The following is a 20,315-nucleotide window of genomic DNA, read 5'->3' as shown; positions in this document are numbered from 1 at the left end:
ACATTATCACAATTTATTTAAACAAAGAACGTTCCATCGCTCGATCTGTGTCATTGATACTACGTGATTTAAAAGTCCTAGAGACATCTCAAAACCTTGGCTAAACCATTGGAAAAGCTCTGGCTGAAACAGCAAACAATGATGTCACTTGTTTGCCATATGCATATTTACTCATCGATTTAAAATCTACTACTCTAGCTTTTTTGAGATTTTGAGCAGATTTTTTTCACGATTAGAGTCGAGAAGGAGGTCAAATGAATTACAGGTCGCTTTTTTCGTTTTCGTTTTTCTAGCAAACTAAAATACTGCATTTACTTCCTTCTTCTCCGTTATTATTTTCCATGAATTTTAATCTCATTTTGCTGCCGAACTCATTCACTCACCGTATGCGAACAGTCACAAATCACGTCAGTTACTACAGGGAATTATTCACATTCTTTATCAAACTCAACGTTTTCTTGAAAAGCATAAAGTAGCCTTAACATAACTGACTGATCTAAGAACAGATGCCCAAGCCAGGTGGGTTTTCAGAAGGTGTGATTACTCGTTCCCTTTTACATGCTTTCAGGTTTTCTGATACACCTGTATTTGTTTGATACTACCACCAGTTAAAGGTTTCGACTTGCACATACTCGGTAGTTCATCGTGCATAACAATTACAACGGACTGTCGGCATCTGAATTAATGAAAGGACAGTACCCGAATGCGATTTATTTGATGGAAATATGACAGTACTTCCAATATCAAGCATTTAGTGGAGGCGAGAATTTTCTTGCCAGAATTTGATCAAAACTGCAGCTTAACTAACCAATGGAATTAACTCATGCTGGAATTGACATAAAAGACTTTGATCCGATGCCGGTAGTCGAGGTTGAAGAGAAATCAAGACAGCCATCGGTATTAACAAAAGAAAGAAATTGTTTACACGAAACTGATGAAATTTAAATGAATGGAATTATCATGGTGTAAATGTTACAACATCATGACCAGTGATAGGAACATTTATATAAATACGTTTTGCTAAAAACAAAATGTTGATGTGAAATCCGTAGGAAATCACAGGGATACACTTACTATCTGCTGCTACCACCTGATGAGGCCTATATATTATTGCTAGCCAGCTCTTGAATCCCAGCGAAACCTGGTAAAAACGTTAAGACAGTCTCACCACGCTGACACGCTACAAATTTATGTTCGCAAGGTTATACCTGCTACCCCAAAAGCTTTTTAATTCCTTTTGACAAGCGAGAGAGACACGTGAAGATATTTCTTGTGAGCTATCCAATTTCCTGCAACCCAAAATGGACCTAATGCTGACATGTGAAAGTTTAAGATTGTGATATATACATTAAACCTTGCTTCAGAGTAGACGTGAAATCATCTGTATGGCATCCAAGACCATATTCACTCAGCAGAACATTTGAATCACGTGTCTTAAGTTAATTGGCTATTTAGGAATGTGATGCTTACCAAATCTGCAACTGTACAAGTGCTCCATCAACTTCAAACTTCCTGTATCTAAAGTCAGCAGCTGTAATAACAATAATAATAATAATAATAATAATAATAATAATCAAAAGAAGAACATAAGATAATGATGATAGGTATGTTCATGAACGCCAGAGCTCTTTAATGTGTTCTTTCATTATTATATTCTGTGGGATGTAAATTATCTGCCGTCTTCATAAAATGTTGTGTTTTTGTTTACTTTTTGTTATATGCAGTACATTCATCATTTTATATATATATATATATATATATATATATATATATATATATATATATATATATACATTTATGCATCTCGAATTTCCTCAAAATGTATTCTTAATTAGTTCTACAAATCCAAATTACATGACCCATGTCATAGAAAACCTGATACACACAGAAATTGTACTGTAATTTCGATTACATTTCCAGTAGAAATTGCATTTTACTTGCTGCACTGAAGTGACCGAATAAATCCAGTCCATCATAAGCAGAACAGCAGAAATGCATTAAATCAAAAGAAAACAAAGTCTATAAAGTCTATCCTTTTCAGACCAACTGGAAAAGTTTTTTTTTCAATGTGCTTTCAGTCAAATTATGAGTACATTTCAATTTGAAATATGGTCTATTTTGGTCATACGAGCATTTTTTAAAGTACTGTAGAGCGCGCAACGAAGTTGAAAGGTCGGTGGGTACTCCTATGTGCGCATTAATATTGTTACTTCGTATTGATGAATCTACGATAGTGTATTTATTTTGAAATACAACATAAATTCAGTTGCTTTATTTCTTGAAGTTTATACCTTTATTATAATAAGCCTTAGCTAGGAAAATGAAATGAGTATTATAATTAAAACGTTACTGCATTTGTATGGCAGACTATGAAATCATTTTAGCAGACTAATACTGAACTCCCAAGGTTGTGCAGTATTTTTGAGTCAAATCTCGCTTATATTTTTCGATACAAATGCAGTAACCTATAATTATTTGCATAAAATCATGATTTTATTTTAAACCTATTTTCTTCATTTTCTTTTAAAGTTGCTCCCAAGTACATATACAGCAGCACCAGTCTCGTTGTTTTGCGTCATTTTCGTTTAAATAAACAGCAGGAAACTTAATTCTTTCTCGCAATAAAATTATATCGCCATGACTCGTCAATTCGGTGTCTGATAACCATAACATCAATTTGGGACCATTAATTTACAACAAGAATCAACGCGACATTTAAATAGGAACTTTTTAAACAGTTTGAATAAAACTCCCTATACCGGTGCATCCTCGGATTTCTCTAACCTTACTCTCAACTCTGACAAAAAATGAATATTAGATAGAACATAATAAGCAAATACACCAACAGTATGCAGTAACAAGATCTCGTTGTGGCTATTGTTACCTGACCACCGAGTAACGGGCAGACATGGAAAGAAGAACTGTTTCATGCTTCTACCTATAAAAAAGATAATTAGAGCAAGATGGCAGGAAAGGGAGAGGATTGATAAGAGACTTGGATCTTCAGGATACGGTTTTGACTGTTATATGAGGTGCCATCAAAGCCAGAAATGTGACTAACCCCATGATTTATCTATGTACCACAAACATAAATCAGAAACAAACGAAACCTGAAATATTGACCTTTGACCTTGATCCCGCAGATCCAAATGTAGAATGCAGTATATATTCTACCGACAATATACAAGTTTGGCAAGTTTCCTATTTTTCTCAGCTCTTATGTTAGCAAGCTGGAGAAATGTGATTGGCAATACTGATCCGTGACCTTGAAGATATGACTCTACACAAACTCACTCTCTAATTAGGAGGTATAAAGATATTAAGTTTCATCACTTAACCTCAGACGGTTTGAAAGTTATAGAACGGAAATGAAAGTGTAACGGAAAAGATAAACCACAGACTCGCTACCTTGACATTAAAGGACCCTCAATGTTGAATGCGATATACATTCTGATTATGTTGTATATAAATCGGATTTATTAACAAAAACGATGGCGATCACGTCATACTATACAAATTGGGATTTCCCACAGGCATAACAGATCGAACACACATTTATAGAGGTCGTTGAGTATTAGATAAATAAACAATTTATGAAAAAGAACGTTATGAAATAATTTCACCAAAACGTTTAGCGTCTCACAAGTAGCTAAAATCACGTGGTACGATTTATGCATCGTCGAGATACTGGATAGAGATATAATTATCAGCACAATATTGACGTCATATCTCGAATATTTGTAATGATTCTCTTCAGACTATCCAATGGTGAGCAAAGATAAGAATTCCGGTCACGTTGTGAGCGTGACATCCCCACGCCCGCCATTTTCTCCACATTTATGGACTGTAAAAATGTGTTATTTCAGCAGCAGTAGAGTACTCAGGTGCTGGGACTAACGTTACTAATTCATCTCTCATAGTAAATCTATGGAAACACCATAAAATTAAAAATTCGATAACCTTATTTTCTGAGTGTTCATGATCAAACCTATACTTATCGGTACATGCATTCATACTTGATGACGACTTCTGTGTAGAGAAAACCATATAAGCCGCGGCATTTTCTGGATCGACGTCTATTCGAAACATGTGCTTTCAGTTTCGCATCAAAGAGTCAGGTGCTAATCTCAGAAATGAATTTTTTCCACACTCAAATCTGCAAAAGGACTGAATTTCATCAATAATACAATGTCTCTGTTTCTTTATTTACATCTAGGATATGCTCTCAAAAGATTATTTGACTAAAATCTTACTTTATATTCTATTTTATCTTCACCTAGTTCTAAACCTGGTTCCCATTCTTCCATATCATTACTACCTTAGGTCCTATATGCACCTTGATTTACTTGACATAGGAATCGTAGCTTGAATGCATACGTGAAGTAAACTGTGTGCCTATTACAGATTGTCAAAAGTTACAGTAGTGAATATTAAATTATATTTGCAAGTATAGCAATGGTTTATTTTATGCAACATTTAAGCAGTTGTGCTTCATTAAAAATGTTTAAGAAAAAAATTAAAATAAATGTTTGTAATCAAGGCTTAGTTTTTACAATCAATATTTATATCTCGTCAAATTTAATTGAAATATAATATCAGCTTTTGTCATATTAAGTACAATGTCAAGATGATAGATTCACAGGTGTATGTATTACAACAGAAACGAGGATTTAAATGACATAAATTACCTAAAATTGCATGAATGCACATAAGTTAAAACCAACGTAATGTAGGCATAAGCCAATTAAAGAATATGAAATTCCAAAACATTCACTGAATGAAATTGGTGAGACACAATCTCGCGAGGGGTCATCACCATTAAGTAAAATGGTAGAGACCTAAGTGATCATATCTGAGGCATTATGTTTCAAAACACAATTAGGAAATACCACATTTCTATCATAATTACTATATAGATGGTAAATTGTATATACTTTATATATCTGACTGCATAGATATTAAACAATGTGCAAAACACTCCACCTATCAAAGTCAAATCTACACCCTTTACAACCAACACCCTCTTCCCTTTAAAAGCAACCGTTGGGAAGTCTGAAATAGTGTTTAACATCCCACTGAAGTCAACCTGATGCTTACAAAAGGTATTTTTTTCCACAAAAAGAATTATACTTCTGCATTTATAGTAATGTAAATTGTGCATGCATAGACAGAAACACTATAGAGCTTTGTGTTCCATAGGACTCACGGTACTAATTAGGTTCCTATTATTAAGGTATGCAAACACCGTAATATCGAGAATTCAAGAACTTTAAATTTTGGAACGCTCATGATCAAAGCTACATTTATCGATAAAGAGACATGCTTGATATCGGGTTATATTTAGGGAAAACCATATGAGCTGCAGCATTTTCTGGATCTACTTGTGTTTTTGATTCTGCACGAAAGATTCTTGTGCTACTTTCAGTAATGAGTATTCCAAACTGAAGTCTATAAAAGAAATGAAATTCCATGAATGTTATTTTTGTAGTTACAGCTAGGTGGGGCTCTCAAACTATTCTTTTAGTTTATATTCTTTTTTGTTCATAATAAACCTATCTTTCGTACGCTTTACATTCAGTGACACTAAATTTGCGTTATTTTCCATAAGGCCGTCCATATCGTATACCCGTAAACAGTACGCAGCTGTTACTGTGCAACATTTCAGCATCTTTTGTGATAAGACCATGTATCTTGTTTCATTCCTGACGGCTCAAAATTCATAAATCCGAAATAAAAGGCACATAGAAACTTAAACTATTGAAACAAAAACCCAACTCTCAAGGCAGAAACTTCTTTACACCAAGTTTCATCCTTTATCTCAAACAGCTGTACTTACACAACGGAAACAAAAGAGTGACCCACTGCAGAATCTACAAACATAATGCTTTGTCTCCCACCGTTCTCGAAAAGGCATGGGAAGTAAAAGCATTTGCTAGTAAAAGAAAAGGAATCACAACAATACAGATGACATTGGATATGGTCTGAGATCTACGAATTAACCTCATCATCATCATCAGAATCATTATAATCAAATCAAGTCATATAATACAATAAGCACCAACATAAATATGCAACTACCCGAGGGTGATAACTATTTCTTTTTAAATTTTGAGATATTCAAACGAAAGGTTTAAATAAATATTTTAAAAAATCTCTTACGTCTTCTTCTAAGTTAATTTGTAATATTTCTTAAAAGGACGAATTCTAAGTATGATCCAGTGGTGAAATAAAATGTTTCACTTTGAACTAGTTACAACTTCGATTGTTAAAACAAGTCTATTTTCGTTTTTGTTCTCCATGCTGCTAAAAGAAAATATCAGCCGTTAGTTACTTTCACTATCAGCAGCTAAACGGCAACATTATTTTAGCATCATTTATCAAAACTCTGAACGGCAAAACCTACTGTTCCACACCGACAATTCAACAAGCAAATAACAAATGCTCTTATTACAATGAATTAATGGAGAAAACCAAGCACACTGTCTTATGGTCATTTTGCATTCAAAGATGTAACTGTGCATCAACGTGTTTAGGAATCTATAAAGGAAACATTGTTTACTGCCATGTCAGTGATTGTTTTCACTGCCTAAGAATGTAAGAACCTTTAGAAATTCTGCAATAATATATATCTATTAGAAAACATTTTTCTCCATTGTTCAGCGTTACAGAAAAATTATCAGAATTATATTTTCTTCCAAAGTTCCCAGGAAAACAACTGGCACTTCCTTATTCCACAATTTACCATAAGATCGTGGACTGATGTATTCTAAAAAAAAAAACAACATTATTTTAAGGCCACAATATCTTGTCGACATTATTTTTTTTAAAATAGTTATACTTTCCAGAATTGTATGCAAGTGCTGAGCAGCATATGTCAGTAATAAATAATGTGGGAACTAATGCATAGACTTGTATTAATGAAGAAATGGCTGATATTGGTACAAAAGGAAGTTTGTCTTCCACAGATTTATTAGATAGAGGGGTCTGATAGTATTTCGCTGTATTTCTCTGGTACGATCACTGAAACACAAGGGACAACACAACTGCTTTCTTGGTAGCAGAGATTGACAATGTTGTCCTGCGCCTTTCAGACATGGTTAAGGCACTGTTGAAAATTTAGCGTACCTATGGTTATGCCAGAGGTCGCCGGCACCTCTCTGAAGTCTTGCTCATTAAATATATTGTTCACAAAAAGGGTGTTTGGCGTTTCCTTCCTGATCTGAGTCGATTTTATCTTTAACCTGTCTTCTCTTTTGTGCTTACTTTGAAATTTTTGTTACAGTTTCCGTCTTCAGTTTCTTTAAATCCATTAATTCTTTAACCTTAAATGTAATGACAACGTAGGGTTTCGTCTTTCATGCAAGATATACCATTGTTTCCAGTTGTGAAGGATCATACGCCTTCGTAACCTTCTTTGCATTTGCTGTGTTGGCATGAGTTGAATCATCTTCCATTGTTGAAAGTCCTATTTCTAGAATCTTCTGATCAATGTGGGTTATGTTTTCAACCTTTCAAATGCAATATAGCAATGCACGTGATACAACGTAGTTTCTATTTTGCTCTCCAAATAATAAGTGACCTCCTTGAGGTTTGATGTCGTGCTCGTGAGAGAGTTTAGATGTATGATAAGACAAGTCCGGATTTCGCAAGACCATCAAGCTCCTTGTGTCTTATCCCATATGAAGCACTTTTTAATACTATCGCTGTGTAACTAGAATGCTTAGGTTTAGCAGCAAAATCTTCTCTTACAATGCAATTCTCCTATAAAGCAACAAGGCGTTGTCGGAACAGTTACAACTCAAATGTTGAAATATGTGAAGTTGCATCGGATTTGGCCCCTTTCTTATATTTCCCTTTATCTTGCCAGGACATTTTCTCTGTAGTTTGGTGGTCACTATATTCGTTTTCTGTTTTTCAATCAATTTCCTTCTCTCCTACGGTGCTCGTAGCGACTTCAAATTGGACACTGTTCTTTCTTCGGATGAAAAAAAAAGCCAATTACAGTCTTGTAAAAATGTCATTGTACACTTTGTTCCTGAACATGTTTCTTTGCCAGCGTTTGCACTTTTTTATTTAAAGCGAGTGGATTCATCTTATATTTACGTTGTGAGAAAGACATTTTCTTTTTGAGTCATTTGTTGTGTTATGAGGTTCAAACCTATCAAAAGTATTGGCATGGTCATGAACAAACTGAATATCATTTTGTGGTGTTTTACTAGGTGTAGGATGTGAGCCCTTACCATCATTACCACTGAAAATTCCATTATTTTACAACACTGCAGAAACACCTTTCTTCTTCTCCTCTTTTGAAATTCTCTCAGTTTTCTGTATTCTGGGTAAAGTATTATACACGTAGGTTTGTAAATCATTTTTTCCACACAAAAAAAAAGAAGAATCACTGATTTAAAAAATGACATTAACTCAATTTTCACCAAGAAACGCTGATTTAAAAAATAACATTAGCTCAGTTTTTACCAGGAATGCAGATTTCAGTTTTTACCGTTCATTCCTCACTACCGGATTTAAAATATAACATTAGCTCAGTTTTTACCAGGAATGCAGATTTCAGTTTTTACCGTTCATTCCTCACTACCGGATTTAAAATATAACATTAGCTCAGTTTTTACCAGGAATGCAGATTTCAGTTTTTACCGTTCATTCCTCACTACCGGATTTAAAATATAACATTAGCTCAGTTTTTACCAGGAATGCAGATTTCAGTTTTTACCGTTCATTCCTCACTACCGGATTTAAAATATAACATTAGCTCAGTTTTTACCAGGAATGCAGATTTCAGTTTTTACCGTTCATTCCTCACTACCGGATATAAAGATATAAGAGAATATAAAGAATAATGCAAAGAGGAAACGCAATGCATATAAAATGGAGTTAGCTCCACCTATAATAATGAAAACACCGCATATTATATCTGAACTACTGCATTTAATAACAAAATCCCCCGAATATATTTAATTAATCTACGCACAATGCTAAGCCACCGAATTTAACGACGAAACCATTGCATATCATGAAGATACGCATCCTGAAGAATCTACCACATAAAGTACAGAACAAACTACATCTAAGGAAGAAAGAAATGGATATAATGACAACACTGCTGAATATAATAGCACAAGTGCATACAAGATAACCATATAATACAAAAGACCATATAAGATATCCATGGCGTTATATGATGAACATTATTGAACATTATGATTAATGAAGGAGTCCTAGAATAGAAAGAAATGATTACTTTCATTACGGATTATATATATATATATATATATATATATATATATATATATATATATATATATATATATATATATATATATATATATATATATATATATATATATATATATATATATATAGTAACAGAGTGAATTTTGCTAATGTTATTGTAACATATAGCATTTTTAAATCAATGTATGCGATTTTCACTGGCTTAAATCTGTGGAATGTTTAAGGATATCATACCATATCACATCCTGAATGTGTGTGTGTGTGTGTGTGTGTGTGTGTGTGTGTGTGTGTGTGTGTGTTACCCGTGGGGCCCCTGTAGTTTAATAAAACTTCCTAAATTTTGGACTCTATGAAGTTGGACTTTATATATTTAATTTTTCATACTACCGTAAGCTAGGATAATGTGATAAAGCTTTGGATAGTTTTGTGCGTTGATCTAATTAATGAAGTACAATACAAATTCACATAGCGATACATTTATTTCAGTAGGGAAAGCATGCAACAGTTTCTACATGGACAATTATATTAAAGGCAAAGTTCCATAGTTTACGAGTTTGTTTCGACAGGCACATGATGATATTTTGTAATAATTGTTTCTCTTTACATTATTTTATGTAGTATTACAAAAACAAAATTTATTTAAAAACAGTTATATACTTTGTTAATTTAATACTCAAGATGTTTTTGTTCCATCGTAAAATTAAGTGATTTGACTGGACAACATTCATCTAGTTTACCCACATTCAAGTCAAAGCGCCTTTCACGGTTTCTTTACATGCATGAGGTCATTGGGACACGTCTGTGTTTCGATACTGCCCATTACATATTTTAGAAACTTTTCTTCATAAATATACTGAAAGATTACAATGCATTACATGCTTGGCATTTTGATTAACCACATCACAATTCTAATTATTTTAGAGTATATGTCCTTTTCGATCAGTATGAAAGCCTATTTGATTTTTGGAAGCGGGGAACCAGTTGAGGCAGACATATTAGTCTCTGCATATTACCCAAGGCAGTATCTCATTTCCTAGGATCTCACAATACTCCATAATTACCCTTTATGTTAAGAAACTTACTTATAGTCGGGTAGAGCTGGTCTTTGAACTCTTGCCCTGTCAAACAGCGCAATATGGATGATTTTCCAACAGAAGCGTCCCCTAGAATCAAAATCTTGTAGGTGGCGGCACAATCGGCTTCATCCAGCGGCATGATGTTTATCTTCTGGTGAGACGTGGTAATATATTTAGTCAAACAATCCCTTTTGTCGTTGAATTCTTCTTAAATACGGCTAACTTATCCATTTGAACTTACGCGAATCAAATCCGTACTGAAATCTGGTCATTTGAAAATAATGTCTGCTGTAATTCGTCGTAAAGAAGGTTAGATACAATCGTATAAACAGTCATGAATACTCCACATCCTTGAATGTAATCACTACTATATATTTATTGAACTTCTTCGACCTTTCTTCGGTTTCCAGTGAGACTTATATAGCAGAAAACCATCAATGGTCAGCAGTATCAAGATCTGAAGTACAAACAATTACTGAATTACTCATACAAAGACGATAGCCACTAAAAAATTATCCATGCAAAGAAAATCGTAGATCTGTGCATTTATCTTGTTCCTGGAACTTCCAAAATCGAAACTACACTATTGAATCGGCACGTCTCATTGTGATGCTGAATACAACGTCAGAATCATATGAACCAAGTCAGTCACGTGACAGTGGCAAACTACAAATGAATCAGAACCGAATAATGACATGAAGCTTCCAGTATTATTACGTACATAAATGTTTGGGTGCAGGCGCTTTCGTGTTTTGAACATCCGTCTGCAGATCACTTGATGCAATCCTATTCGCACTGTATCCTGAAAGAAAAAGACATTTATGCAATCCTACAACTGCACATTGCATTATCTGCACTGGCTGGCTATTTGATACAAGTTTTACAGCTATTTTTAGAGGAATGTGAACACTTTGAAAATAGGGGTTGCGATCTTTTTCTGCTGAACAGGGGATTTCAGTTCTCCAATACATATAAACAAGAACCCAGAAGAAAACACCTACAGAAGAAAATATCAACAGACATTAATTAAGCCACATACACAGAATGACATCTGGTCAGCAGAGATACACCTCAATAAATACAAGAAGCAGGAGAGGCACCTGTTAACCGAGAAGAACAAGGATTAACAAATAGAAAAATAATGCTTTGAAGAAACTGAGATAAAGGTTAAAATTAAACAGTCTCACAGAGAGCAGTAGTAGTTAATGGGGGCGATGTAGCGTCAGTGAAAAATACATCACAAACCCACTTGGGCGTCAAGACTTCTCAGATCACCAGGGGCACGTTTAGCGTCAATGGGAATTGAACATGGAGAATATTGAGCCTACATAGCGTCAATGGACAGTGGGGTTGTTGTATAGGGACAATAGGAATGGAACAGGTGAGGTGACGTTACGGTACTGAATATCTATAACAATGTAGCAAAGGGCTCACCTCAATACGCGCTACTCTAGTAAGACACAAATACAGGATAGATATAGACATATACATATATAATACATACAACACATAGACATAGATTGATGCCGTAAGGCAATCGAGAACATATAAGGAAAATCACCCTGGGAACGTATCGGGACAAGGGGAATCTAACGTGGGGAAATTTAACATGGGTGGGACTATAGCGGGACAAGGGAAAGTTTCACATAGGGAATATATAGCAACAGTGTATTGAGACTGTCTAGGGAAAAGGTAAATTAAACATGGGATTATCTAGGGACAAGGAGACCTTGAACATTGATAGGCATGTCTAGGGGCAATGGGGAAACTGTATAGGAACTGTCTAGGGACAAGGATTGTAGAGGGCCAAATACAACAGAGACAGAGACGGACATATACTAATACAAGCCCGAGATTAATAGACAAAACATTACCTATAAATGAAATTATGTTAGCGGTGTTCATAAATTTGCATAATTCTAATGATGCAATAAATAGCTATAATAAAGGAAAAGACCAACGCCAAAAATGGATGTGACTAAACGTAACGCTAAATGGACGACATTGTCCCAGAATGTAGACTAAAATGGATAAATCTAGTAACCATTTTTAATCTCATCTTGTAGGAAAGTCCTATGAACTAACATAATATCTGTTTATAGCTATGACCTGTTGAACTTCCTATAAAATCCCACTATATATGTATAGCTACAACGTGTGGGAAATTCCTTTGGAAAACCCCGCGATCTATTTCTAGCCTCAACTTGTGTGACGTTCCTGTTTAAAAACCCTAGTATCTATTTATAGCTACAACCTGTGGAAAAACCCAAGTCTATATTTATAGTCTCAAAATTTCCAGCTTGAATGATGTCACCGTACTGAACACTAGAGGAATAATGGCAACATTGTTGCATGTGGTTGAATACGCGCTAATGTAGGTAGGTAGGTAGGTGAAATGTATTTAATATTGATAAAGGGAGTTTTATAGAGACAAACAAAGACCAATACATACACACACAAACATTCGAGCGCACACATACACACAAGCAAACACACACACACACACACACACCACAAAGGGAAGAAGATAAACAAAGCCAAAATATACTATCCACACAGAAGGGAAGGGTAAAATAAACCCAATATCTACTAACAAAAAGCCCAATATATACTATCCACACAAACGTACGCGCACGCATACACACACTCTACTATTCACACAAACGTACGCGAACGCATACAAACCCCAAATATACTATTCACACAAACATACGTGCACGCATACAAACACTCTACTATCCACACAGAAGGGAAGGGTTAAAAAAAACGCGCACGCATACAAACACACACTGCTATCCACACAAACGTACGCGCACGCATACAATCCCCAATTATGCTATCCACACAAACGTACCCGACGCATACACACACACAAACGCATAAATAAACTTACGTGAACCCATGCAAACACAAACACACACAAATATCAGTAAATGAGTTAGTATTTATAGTCACACTACTCTACACTCACAGAAATTGGCAACTTGAATAGTCTCTTTTATAGAGTTCTGGTTAGCCATGAGAAGGGCTGAGATTTTTTTGCTGAACTTAGATGCAGATGGTTAATGGTGACACCTCCCTGGCCGGGCACCACAGATACAACGGCGGCTCCAACCTTGCTCCCAATTCACAGTTGTTCTTTGGAACGAAGAGGCAGCTTGAGTGGCCTCATCATCCCGGTTTTCACTTTGAGGGATAGTGAAGGCTTCTCTCCTTCTCTTCTACGCCCGCGGATGCTGCCTCCTTACCTTCTGTGGATGCTGAGGCTCCTGCTCTTTCCTCTGCCTCTCCAATAATTGGTCCCGGTTCTCTATTTGTGGGACCACGGGTTTCTGTGCTGGTAATGGCTGTGGTGCTTGTCTCTGTGGAGATGTCCTCTCCATCGGATTGACTTCACAGGTCTGTCTTAGCATCAGGTAATGCGGGATAATTTCTTTCTTTTCCTTCTCCTCTTCTTTCCTTTTCGTCTCCTCCTCTACTTCAAATCGGGCACTTTCCTGGATTGCATCCATGGCCAGCTGATTCAGCAGGCACCCGGCATACTCCAGGTGCATCTGAAGCTCCAATAATTTGATGATTCAACTCATGTTTAATGTTAACGAGTGAACCCTGGGTAGCCAGATTGATTGATTGATTTTTCTTCGATTTAAGTGGCGTGCGCATAATTGTGCATGTGCCACTTATTTATTTCTGCACAGCAGGATGCTAATAGTTCCTGGGGAAAAGAATCAGAGCCACATCCCCCAGGCGTTTATGCACTCAAAGAGTGCTGTTAATTGAGCCGTCAGATAGCAAAACATAAAGTTTCATGCTATCTGAGTGATAGGCTGTCGTGAGTGTGAGTAGAACCAGCACACACTCATGTTTGAGCCATCTGTACCAGTTTAGTGGATGAGTGAAAATAGAACCATCACTCATTTAGTCTTATTTTGGGGGAGGTATTTATGCGCGAATTGCACGCTCTTTGTTGTCCGACCAAGGCATGGGAGGAAGCAGGCAGGAAGGCAGGCACCCATCCACAGAAGTGTGTCCGTTGACTCCGTGGTACTGGAATACTTTTCGTCTTGTAAGAATTTTGAATTTTGGATCTGTATTTCCTAAAAGTTCTAAAAATGTACTGAATTTGGAAAGACTACTCTGTGTTATTTTGTTTTGTTATTGACAGAGATGTTGAGGAGCAAGTATGGGTAGATTGTTAGAGGGTGGTAGGAGTAGGAGTCAAGAGAGATTTTGAAATTAAATTATAAGTTAAGGGTATATTTCTTTCATGCTTTAGGAATGATTCTCGAAGACGGACACCATGGCTGAGTGTTCAGGTCTCGGGGGACGTGTCAAAGGTGCCCGTCTTTGGTTTGAGCTTTATATTGTATGTAATGGATTGGGCAGTGGGTAATAATAATAACTTTAATTTTTTAAAGGGGGGTATATTTGTTTAATAATTTAGGAGTAATTTGAGATTAGCCAGACTGACTAGCGCTTCCTTTTATATTTGTCAAGCATGGAGCTGAAGGAAAACATAAACCTGATACCAAAACTTGCAATACCCATATCATTATCAAAATGCATGGAAAGAGCGGATCTAAAAGAAACACTTGCTCACTTTTTACCTACAAACTACAAACAAAAACACACTGATTATTTGACAAGACAGGGAAAGGAAGTGTTGATAGACGTATATCTATTTTTGGACATAATACAAAGAAACGAACTGCTTATAGACACACAAAATAATATGATTGGCAATTGAACTAGTATCTCTTTTCTGGAGTACTGGGATAGCCCTGAAATGGGCTGTTTTTCTGGACGGGGATCTATTGCAATCTTGTATCGTCTAAGATTGCGTCTCCGTCTGTTAGCAGGCTTTTCCACAGGAAATGGTCTGCTTCTTCGGAAAGAGAAGGAGAACTCTTTCATGTCTACACGGCAGACTACAAATCCTCTGTCTGATTCCTGGTGCTCTGTTGCTGCTGTTCTCTCTTCTCTCTTTGCGTCTGTAGTCTGTACGTCTCCATTCATTCTTCTTTCTCCTTTCTGATCTCATCTCTGAAGAACTGTTATATCAGGTATTCGGTCACTTTCAACATTATGACATTCTCTACAGGTCTGGGTATCAGGATTTTGCCTCGCACGATGTAAATTCACGTAAGCTTCGTTCAGCTTGGCTAGTCTTGAACACATCTTCATAGGAAGATGAATCAACAATTTATATAGTTCAAACGCGGACGCAAAAGAAATCAGAGTTGGTAGACATCGTGGTCAGCGACAAAGTAAAATTGACAGAGAGAATGAGATATCGCATTCGAATAGCGTGGTTTTCTGGAATACGGACATGTCCTAACGGCACAGTACCGTCTCTAGCACTCTTGAGGACACCAACTGTCTCGTTTATTTTTTTCTTGCAACCTTTCTCTTTCGTGGTAGGTTTGAATCGAAGGGATGTCAACTTCCAAGTCACAGAAGATAGAAAGACACTGGAAAATACAGAGATATTTCATAGAGTGCTGGTTAGAATCCTACCATAGGACCAGCATGGGTCAGCTACCTTATTGTGTCCTTGAGCAAGGCACTTTATTCCCACTGCTATGGACATAAATAATCAACTTGTGTTGCTTGTACCTTAAAGCATTAATCCATAAAGAGTAGTGACTCCATCAAGAAAATTATCTTGTATGGGTAAAAAAAAAAGTATTTATTCAATTACATATATGAGCTCTACGACCTGTGTTTTGGTCAAAGCATTATCCATTCAATACAAGCCAATTGGACATGCAACATATATATGTACTAGTTATGTTCATATTCATCTGTATATCCCAATGCAAAGTACTTTACGCATTTCTCATTACTCAACACGTTTAATTTTATAAACTCTCAAATCCTATTTACACCATGATCTCTCCATACTTCAGAGTCCTTATACAAACCATATGTATCATTCCTATATTCCTCATGTCTATCCGTGTAAAATCTGTGCATATTTTCTTTCCATGTACTACTTTTAGCCACATGTAAAGCCATAAACTTTCTCTTCCACCTTTCAATTTAAAACCCTTTAGATTCACTCAACTTCACATTACAAAGGTACTGTTAAACTCTGATACAAATACTGAATTAACCTCTAATTCTAGTTTCTACTTCCTCATCCTCTTCATAAAACAAATAATCAGCCTGATTCTGCGTCTACTTCATTACGCGCACGTTGAAGTAAATCATCAAAGAAAATAATATCTCTATAAACTTCTCCAGCACACTCAGTAGGATACCCAGAGAGAATATCATGATACTGTTGTTCCGATGTGGTTACTTTAAAGTTTTCAACCAGTCCGGACTGTAATGCATCTATCAGTACGCCAAACTTCACTACTCAGCTGATGCGATAACTGAGAGTCAATTCTTTCACTTTATACTCAGTGTGCACTTCCCCTTGTCGGTCTCGGTATTCGTAGCCGTAATGTTTTGGACCGCCACTAGGAAAACTTAGAATCTTGTCGTTGGGGTGCTCGTCTGTCCAGGCTCCTAAACTGTCTCCTTCGATGTCAGGGTGGCGTTGACCCAGGCGATCGATGCCCTTCTGAGTCTCGTTGTCTTTGTTGTATTTTTGTGTCTTGGGAAAGTGGTGAACTTCGTACACTTCTAACAAATGGTATCCCAGGTACAGAGCTTGAAACAATTAGACGCTGATCCACGTTCCCGTCCGGTTGCATTCTTCTTGGGTGTGCTGACATGGTCGGTCTTGGTTGCACGTTTCGGAAGAAGTACGGCACAAGGGAAGCATCAGTTTTCCTTGGCAATGGTGAAGTAAAACGGGAAGCACAAGTTCGTGGGAGGTAAGACTTTGCATTGAATCAATCCTTCGTATTGTTGATTGTTGTCCAGGTCGATGTGTTTCGTCAGCAGTTGTGGGTGCTGTGCGGAAAAAATGACAATATTTGCACACGTAAGGATACAGCGAACACACGTACTAGTATTTGAATTCTTCTCCTTTCTCCTCGTCGGCGTGGTACAGCAAACAGTCAGTCCTCCGTACAAACTATTCCGCGGTTTCAGAGGGTCAACCAGCTTGTAACTTTCCACGATACGTTTAAACTCGGGATCTGTTTTCAAACGGTCATCGTTCTCGTGTTCCCACATATCCTTGCTGTTCTAACTTCAAGAGTCGCTGACAACGGCCTCGTACAAGTCTTCCCTGGTACGATGTAAAAACTGATTTTTAGTGTCACGTTGAGGATAGCAGAAGGGACATCCGTGAAATAAGCACCCGTTAAACTCATACACGATCTTGGGGTTTTCTAAGTCTCAGCCATCCACTGAATACGGTCTTATGGTCTTTTCGCCTCTTCCGTTTCGGGAATGTTGAATGCATTTATCTTCCTTGTCGCATAAATAATGTAGCCAGCGAAAGGCTTTGACCGAGTTGGTCGTTTAAGTGTTGATGACAGCTAGGGTGTTTTCGGGCATGAACCGTTGGCGGTATATTAAGGAACACGCTTTGGCGATGGCGTAGGCTTCTTTTAAAGGATCGGTCCCTCAGTGTTCCATGAATAATTCTCGAAGTTTTCCACAGCAATGTCGTAAAATGTCCACGTCGGAACAACAATAGTTTCAAATTTTTTCAGAAAGTCGAAGAGGACCGAGGCGTGAGTGTGGTACCTAGCGTATAAAGCTTCTCATTGTTCGGTGCATATGCAGACAGGGTCGTAGTAGTGACCCTCGGGCAAATGGGTAGAACGGCGTGTTGATTTTTGCCTCGGTATTGAAAATTTGAGGAAAATAACCTTTGGCCATTTCTGCATTCCAAACGTTTAAGGCATTTGGTTCAAAGGCATGGCCAACTAACTCATCGACTCTTTAAACTTCACTTGTCCCACTTGCATGGAAATGATTTTGGCTTCGTTCAAAGTCATTTTAGGACGTTCGGTACATTGCACCGTATAGTATCTGAGAAGAAATAATTGTCAATAATATCCCAAGAAATTGTGAGCCATTACAGTGGCATGGCGATGACAGACTCCGTAACGTTCGATGTCCTCTTGTATCTCGCTCCACGTCTCATCGATGGGATCTAAGAGCCATCGGGCAAAATCGGCTAGAGTGTTAGGTCGCCGAAATATTTTTTCACGTCCTCTAGGAATCTTGTTACAGTGAGAAAAATGACTAAAGATAAGCTCTTGGGTGCACTTCTCGAACACTCGATTAGCCACACAGAAATTAGGAATGTGAATACCGGTCTCTTGCATACATTCCAAAAGAAAAGTATGAAATTACTTTTCTTCTGGTCATCGTCTTCCTCTTGATGTTTGGAATGGTATTTTTGAATGAAGCATTTCGTTCCTGAATATACGTGTGCCTTGGCACAGTTGGTACGTTTGACTTGTCCACAATTAGGGCACAATCGCAGCAGTTGATAAGCATTTTTCTTCTGTGAACTGTTGTTGGTAATATGCAGGTCTGACAAAAGTGAGCTGACAAGCTGCGCAATGCACCCATTCTTGTCATTCTTCATGACAGGGTTGAGAGGCCAAACATACCTCACATTTCGATCCACAATGCTTGTGTTGCTCTCGATTGTTATAGCCATAGTCCCATTTTTCACAGTAATAACTGTTACCGAGGAATGCGGCAATACTGGTAATTGCATCAAAATATTCATCGTGACGATAGACGTTATTGTCCGTCTTTAACATCTTTGCCTCGAAACAATAGAGGTCCGCGCACTTCTTGAGGGCGCACTTTCAAGGTGTAACGTGGAGCCAGGTCATTCTTGCATTTCTTGCATTTCAGGAATGCCACAGGTGGTGTCTTTGGATATCCTTGCTTGCTGTTACAGGCGATCTGCTTCTCTTAGTTGTTTGGCTCGGTCAGATTGTTGAATAGTTTTCCAGTCACTTTTCCATTCTGCCGTGTCGTTCTTGTCGGCATACGTTCGTCCCACCACGATTGCTTAAGGATTGTTAATTTGGACGAGGCTACGCTTGATGCTACGAAGGTCGTCCATCAATGACACTTCTATGCACTGTCTGGTCCCTTGGGGAAGAGACACGTTGGTCATGAACAGTGTCGCTTTTCCACCGGTGATGTGAAAATTGTCTTTGGTTTGTTGCACGTGTTGGATCTTTGCGATGACTTTGGAAGGCATCATTTCTGCTGGGTTGCTAAACTCGATCTAAACGGGCGACTTCAAACTGTCGTGATGAATGGAAAATCTCAAGCGATCGTATTATTTTGGCTTCACATTGTAGTTTCAGTGTGGTTAACAAAGAATCCCACACATCAGTGATGAACCCGTCTGCTTTCTCCAACGGTACTTCGGACTTGAAATCTTTAAACTTCACCGTGTACTTGTAGGCCGTAGTTCAAGATTTTCTAGAAGAGCGTGTTTCCGTCACTCGAATGTGGTAATATTTTTCGGGTGATAATGGTGAACTTTGGTTGGGTGTGGACTCTCTGGGTCTGGATTCGGGTTCACTTAAGTCATCTTTAAAATCGCTAGCATGAATTTGAGCCAAGACTTCAGCAACTGTGCGAGTCGATAAGACACGTTTCTGTATCTTACTTTCTTCTCCTTCGTCTACGAAATGATGCGATCGTGTCATCTTGACTGCAAAAAGTCAAATGACTATATTTGAAACGCTATGGGTCTCTATATCTATATCAGACTATTGTATTTCCTACATAAAGGGTCAACGTCTTCCCTCCCAATATTAATTTCAGTCTCAAACCGACCATAATGATGGAAGAGCCCACACTGATCGAACTTCTGATCAGAGCTTTGCGAGGTGTCATACGAAAGTTGTCTTCAGTGAAGCCGACGGACTGTTCCGCCTCCTTTCGAGCTAAAAGTCAAGATACTTAAAATATCTGTATGTAGAATGGGATTGGGTTACGGAATGTCCAGAATGTCAAAAAAGCAAGACAGGTGTTAGAAGAGATAAAAGTCAAGATACTTGTTATTATTGTCAAGAGAAAGGACATTGGTCTTCAGTCTGCCCT

General features: G+C 37.4%; 1 protein-coding gene across 3 annotated transcripts in view; it reads right to left on the bottom strand.

Moving 5' to 3' along the window:
* Window positions 1-20,315, bottom strand: part of LOC149794125 (ras-related protein Rab-1A-like) — a 62,642-nt gene that overhangs the window by 25,777 nt on the left and 16,550 nt on the right. For 2 of the 3 annotated variants that reach the window (XM_089968113.1, XM_089968111.1), the window contains exons 2-3: window positions 10,332-11,127; window positions 1,471-1,531 (exon numbers count right to left, since the gene is read on the bottom strand). In XM_089968113.1, coding sequence (XP_089824239.1) covers window positions 1,471-1,531; window positions 10,332-10,464 — 194 coding nt within the window. In that variant the 5' untranslated portion in view covers window positions 10,465-11,127. The remainder of the gene's footprint in view (window positions 1-1,470; window positions 1,532-10,331; window positions 11,128-20,315) is intronic. The other variant, XM_089968114.1, reaches the window with a different exon arrangement.

The sequence above is a fragment of the Sinohyriopsis cumingii genome, chromosome 8 (assembly GCF_028554795.1).
Source record: "Sinohyriopsis cumingii isolate HCF-2022 chromosome 8, ASM2855479v2, whole genome shotgun sequence".
NCBI classification, from domain to species: domain Eukaryota; kingdom Metazoa; phylum Mollusca; class Bivalvia; order Unionida; family Unionidae; genus Sinohyriopsis; species Sinohyriopsis cumingii.
This window is presented reverse-complemented; position numbering and strand designations above follow the sequence as displayed.